This window comes from Desmodus rotundus, chromosome 2, assembly GCF_022682495.2.
Source record: "Desmodus rotundus isolate HL8 chromosome 2, HLdesRot8A.1, whole genome shotgun sequence".
NCBI classification, from domain to species: Eukaryota; Metazoa; Chordata; class Mammalia; order Chiroptera; family Phyllostomidae; genus Desmodus; species Desmodus rotundus.
In genome coordinates, this window is record NC_071388.1 from 203,886,624 (window position 1) to 203,891,846 (window position 5,223).

General features: G+C 58.0%; 1 protein-coding gene across 1 annotated transcript; it reads left to right on the plus strand.

Moving 5' to 3' along the window:
• Window positions 1–204: 204 nt before the first annotated feature.
• Window positions 205–4,779, plus strand: PTMA (prothymosin alpha; the record flags this gene model as incomplete). Its single annotated transcript, XM_024564189.3, is given in 5 exon segments — window positions 205–266; window positions 2,856–2,927; window positions 3,149–3,245; window positions 3,765–3,838; window positions 4,043–4,779. Coding segments are annotated over 5 exon segments (336 nt in total). The 3' UTR covers window positions 4,091–4,779.
• Window positions 4,780–5,223: the final 444 nt, after the last annotated feature.

The following is a 5,223-nucleotide window of genomic DNA, read 5'->3' on the forward strand; positions in this document are numbered from 1 at the left end:
CTAATCTATATTAAAGGTTCTGCCGCCGCGTGAGTTCCCCACTGGCTGCTCTGAAAAGCCATCTTTGCATTGTTCCTGTGTCTGCCTCTCAACTTGCTGCAGCCACCTTCGCCGCGCGCCTCCTCAGTCGCCGCGGACTCCGGTACCATTTTCGCCAGAGTCCTCGAACTCTCGCTTTTTTTTTTTTTAATCCGCTGTATAGGGTCACCGGCGTGCCCACCATGTCAGACGCGGCCGTGGATACCAGCTCCGAGATCACCACCAAGGTGAGTTGAACGCCGCCCGCCCCTTCGGGGTCTGCGAGCTGCTGTCGTCGCAGCGGTGTTTGGCGCGCGGCGCCTGGACTTCGCTGAATCCGCTGTTGGTCTCTCCCGCGGGGAACCCGGCCTAGGCTTACAAGACAGCCCACTCTTTGTGTATGTGCGGGGTGGGGGGCGGGAAGCGCCGCGGGCAAACGTGATGCCCGTCGTGGAGTGGGCCGGGCACCGTCGGAGGTCGGGGGAGGGCGGGTGCGGAGGTTTAGGGGCTCCGGGGAACACTGCTCTTGTCTCCGGAAACTTGTTTGTGACTCGTCTTAACTGCGGCGGGAGGAGAGGGGCCCGGCTAGGGGGTCGTCGGGCCGCGGGGCGCACGGAAATAACTTTGAAACTCGAGCGCGTTTGGAATCGGAAGTGTTGGGGGGGCGCGTATGCGGGCCGGCTGCGGGAAGTGGCAGCTCCGCTGCGAGCGCCCGCCGGCGGCGCTACTCTTTGTTTGGTGCTGGGCTGCCCCGTTTCGCGCCTTGCTGTAGGTCCGAGGTTTATCTGCACGGACCGCTGATAAGGTGCGGTGGGCGGCCGGCGGGCCGGCCGCGACGTCGATTGTCTCCGCGGAGGTGTGAAGGTCTTTCTCCCTAGGTGTTTGGGAAGGCGGGGGTGGGCGTCCTTCCGGGGGCAGTGCGCCGGGAACAGCCTCCCTGCTTAAATAATTCACCAGCGAAGCCGGGCTTGGCTGAGGAGAAAGCCCACGCGCCGGAGGGGAGGAAACAGAAAGTGAAGGAGCGGCGCGCTGGGGCGACGATGGGCGCCCCCCGCGGCTGCCCGGGAGCACAGTGTGCGCGGCCCCTCCGGGGGCGACGCAGGCGAACAAAAGCAGCGACCGCGGCTGGCAGGTTGTGCGGTGGTGCCGGTGCCGGGGGTTGTCGGAGTCCTATGCTAGGGGGGTCGTTGCCGCCCTGGGTTTTGAGGTCGTGCGCATTTCTGCGCGCCGCGTCTGTCCCGATGCTCGCCCGGGAGCATCTCCGCCCTTGGCGGGAACGCGACACTTTTAAAGCAGACCTGGACCTGCTTTTTTAAAAAATAAATATCGTTCCGGCCTCGTCCAAGTCTCTCTGACGGGCACGAGTCACCTTGGTGTCTCCTTAACCCCAGTGCCTCTGGCTTTCTCCCAGTGGCGACTTCCCCGGCAGACCGTAGCTTTCGATCCAGCTTTCCAAAGAGGCTCCCGCCGACCCTCTCTGGGCCCAGCAGGCGATTGGTTTGGTTGGGAAGATCGGCCCTCCCCAGTGCAGGCATACGCCTTGGTTTTCTCCGAGGTGATTTCCCGCTAGGAGAAATAAGTAGCCGCGTGGATCACTTCCCCGACGGCCTCGGGCTACGCTACCGAAAAAGCCCAGCGGAATTAGGGGCGGCCTCTCGCGGGACTTTACCCGCCAAATAGAGACGCAATGCCCGCTCTTACAGGCTTGCGTGGTGGGGGGTGTCGCGGGGGCTTCAGGAGCCGGGAAAGACTGGTGCGCGCCTCATAATCGCCGTGGCCAATGCGTCTCGCGGGCTACGGGTCTCCTGGGTCAGGGGCGCACTCGGCGGCCCCGGGCCACGTGCTCTGCGCGCGCGGTGCGTGCGGAGGACCGCGCGCAAAACCCGCCGGGCGGGGGCTGCGCGCCTGCGCGGTGCGACCTCCCCGCCCCCACTTGCTCCCTGGGGCTTTGGCCGCCAGGGGGCGGGAGCGGGCGGCGCCGGGGTCTACATTGGGCAGGCCGGTGCAAACCGGGTCGACAGGTGCCCCGAGGCTATTTTCTGGATGGCGCCCGGGGCCTCTCGTTACTTGACTGTTGGCTGCAGGCCTAGCAGCACCAGGTGGAAAAAGTTACGGGGCTTCAGGGCGCCCGCAGCGGCGCTGCCCTTTGGAATGCCAGCCCTGTGAGATGTGCGCGGTGGGGGGGGGGGGATGAGGCATTTTGGGCCTAGGCAAGCATTATCTGAGGCTGCATCTGTTTCCAGACATAGTCTGTGGCCCCCTGGGACAGCTGTCAGATATGGGGAGATTGGCAGGGGATCCGCGTTTTTTCAAAGGCCGAAGCTCCCTAGGTCCTAGACTGTCATGGGCTTGGGGCTGGAGCTCAACTGCCAGGTCTGTGGCTGTTGAGGCGGCCTCCCCAGTTCTGCCTTCCTCCCCGCCTTCCCTGGCTAGTCCGCCCACGGGAGTTTTCCCGCAGTGTCAGGGTCCTTCCTCCTTCGCCTTATTTATGGCACATGTCTGCTGCCTTCCCAGAAGGACTTGTGAGAGGCGGAGCTCCCTCCGGTTGGAAACAAGTCTGACGGGTGTGTGCGTGAGTGAAGTGTTCCCAGGCTTGTCTTCTTACCAGTCGGACGGGTTTGGGGCTGTGGTGCCACATGGCCTTTTTCTCTAAGAATAACCTGATGACAGACACACTCTGTATCTGTGGCCTTTCCTTCCACCAGTTCCACGTGTAACATGCGGCGCTTTTGACTTTGGACATTCAGTGAGCACCGCATGCGTACCTGTAATTCTGGGCCCCTTCGCCAGTCCTGGGTTGCTTAAAAGACTGACTGGTTCCTCCTTCCGTTTTGAAGGACTTAAAGGAGAAGAAGGAAGTTGTGGAGGAGGCAGAGAATGGAAGAGATGCACCTGCTAATGGCAACGCTGTGAGTGTCAACCTTGCTTATGACCCCCTAGCAGCTCCTGGCGCACAAGTTCTCTTGCCGGGATGATTTTGGGCTTAACTTAGGCCAGGGTGGGAGGTTTGTGTGTCTTGGGCTCCTGGTGGAGCTTCAGGAGTCTGAGGCTGGAGTAGAGCATCGGGCAGGGGTGGGGGCAGGAGTGATGCTCTGTCCTTGGTAATAACCCGGTAATGTTTTTTGTCGAGGAGAATGAGGAAAATGGGGAGCAGGAGGCTGACAATGAGGTAGATGAAGAAGAGGAAGAAGGAGGGGAGGAGGAGGAAGAGGAGGAGGAAGGTGATGGTGAGTAGCCTTGTCTGTCCCCCCCTTGTGAAGGGTATCTGCCTGGCCTTCCCACACAGGGGAAAGTGTTGAGGGTCCCAGGGTGGGGGCCAGCAGACCACCTGCTGCTAACTGGGCTTGTCCCTGTGGAGGCAGGGCCTTGCTTGTTTCAGGCTAGTGATGGAAGCTGTGCCGCGCACACTGCCACTGGGGTGGGGAGCGCCCACTGGTCTGTGGGTCTGGCCTCTCTAGGTATAGCTGCTTGGGCCCCTGTGTCATTCTCGCATCCGAAAACAAGTGCCTCCGTGGGTGACGTGGGACCCCAGTTGCCCTTTGTCAGGCAGCAGAGACAGATCCAGATCCAGATCCGGGACATGCCACCCTGGCAAATCTTGTCACTGGGGAATTTCTCTAAGGAACTGCAGGCCCAGTTTTCCTCTTTCCTGCTCCTTCCCCTCTGCCACTGGGTGGGAGGGTACCAGGACCCTTCCTGGTTGGCTGAGGATAGCAGGGTGGTTCACCTGAGGTCTGATTCTCCAGGTGAGGAAGAGGATGGAGATGAAGATGAGGAGGCTGAGGCAGCTACGGGCAAACGGGCAGCTGAAGATGATGAGGTGGGTTCTGGCTTGAGGGGCAGAGGGGCTGGGGTCGGAGTGAGGCACTGATGCTGGAGGGGCTGACAGGACTGCGTTTTGGGTGCTGGGTGTTTGAGTTGCTAGATGCCTTCCCGAGCTGCTAGGAACTGCAAGCTGGGGTGAGGCGGTTGGCGGGTGAGCCCAGTGGGTTGGAGGGGCCTTGACAGTATTTTCCCTGCCCAGGATGACGATGTTGACACCAAGAAGCAGAAGACCGATGAGGATGACTAGACAGCAAAAAAGGAAAAGTTAAACTTAAAAAAGGCCGCCGTGACCTATTCACCCTCCACTTCCCGTCTCAGAATCTAAACGTGGTCACCTTCGAGTAGAGAGTCCCGCCCGCCCACCGCAGGCAGCGCCACCCGCAGATGACATGCGCTCTCCACCACCCAACCAAAACCACAACGTGAATTTGCAACAGGGGAGGAAAAAAACCAAAACTTCCAAGGCCCTGCTTTTTTTCTTAAAAGTACTTTAAAAAGGAAAATTTGTTTGTATTTTTTATTTACATTTTATATTTTTGTACATATTGTTAGGGGTCAGCCATTTTTAATGATCTCGGGATGACCAAACCAGCCTTTGGAGCGTTCTCTGTCCTACTTCTGACTTTACTTGTGGTGTGACCATGTTCATTATAATCTCAAAGGAGAAAAAAAACCTTGTAAAAAAAGCAAAAACAACAACAAAAAAACAATCTTATTCCGAGCATTCCAGTAACTTTTTGTGTATGTACTTAGCTGTACTATAAGTAGTTGGTTTGTATGAGATGGTTAAAAAGGCCAAAGATAAAAGGTTGCTTTTTTTTCCTTTTTTTGTCTATGAAGTTGCTGTTTATTTTTTTTGGCCTGTTTGATGTATGTGTGAAACAATGTTGTCCAACAATAAACCGGAATTTTATTTTGCTGAGTTGTTCTAACAAAGCTGTCTCAAGCCTGTTTTTTCTATTTTGGTTTCTTGAAACTTGGGGGAGAGGGCAATGAGATCGCGGATGGTTAAACTCAGCCTCTGCTCTTTCCGGGGCAGGGATTGGGTGGAAGACACACCAGTTTGGGGAGAAATGGGTGTGCCCTTTGGACAGCAGGATCCAGGCAAGGGGCCCTGGAGTTACGGGCCAACTGGGGAGCCACATGCCAGGTTGGTCTGTTGTATCAAGAACCTTTTCCTGGGATCACATCATTGAATACCAAGTGAACCTGGGTGCCCTGGAAGGTGTCTGCAGCCACTGGCACTGGAGGAACAAGTCTGGTGTGTGGCTCCGTTCCGTGGATGCAGCCTCCCAGCGGGCCAGCAGGCTTCCCCCCCCCCCCCCCCCACAGGCCTCCCAGGATTAGCTCAGCTATGGAGTAGCGCCCCCTGGTGGTTGT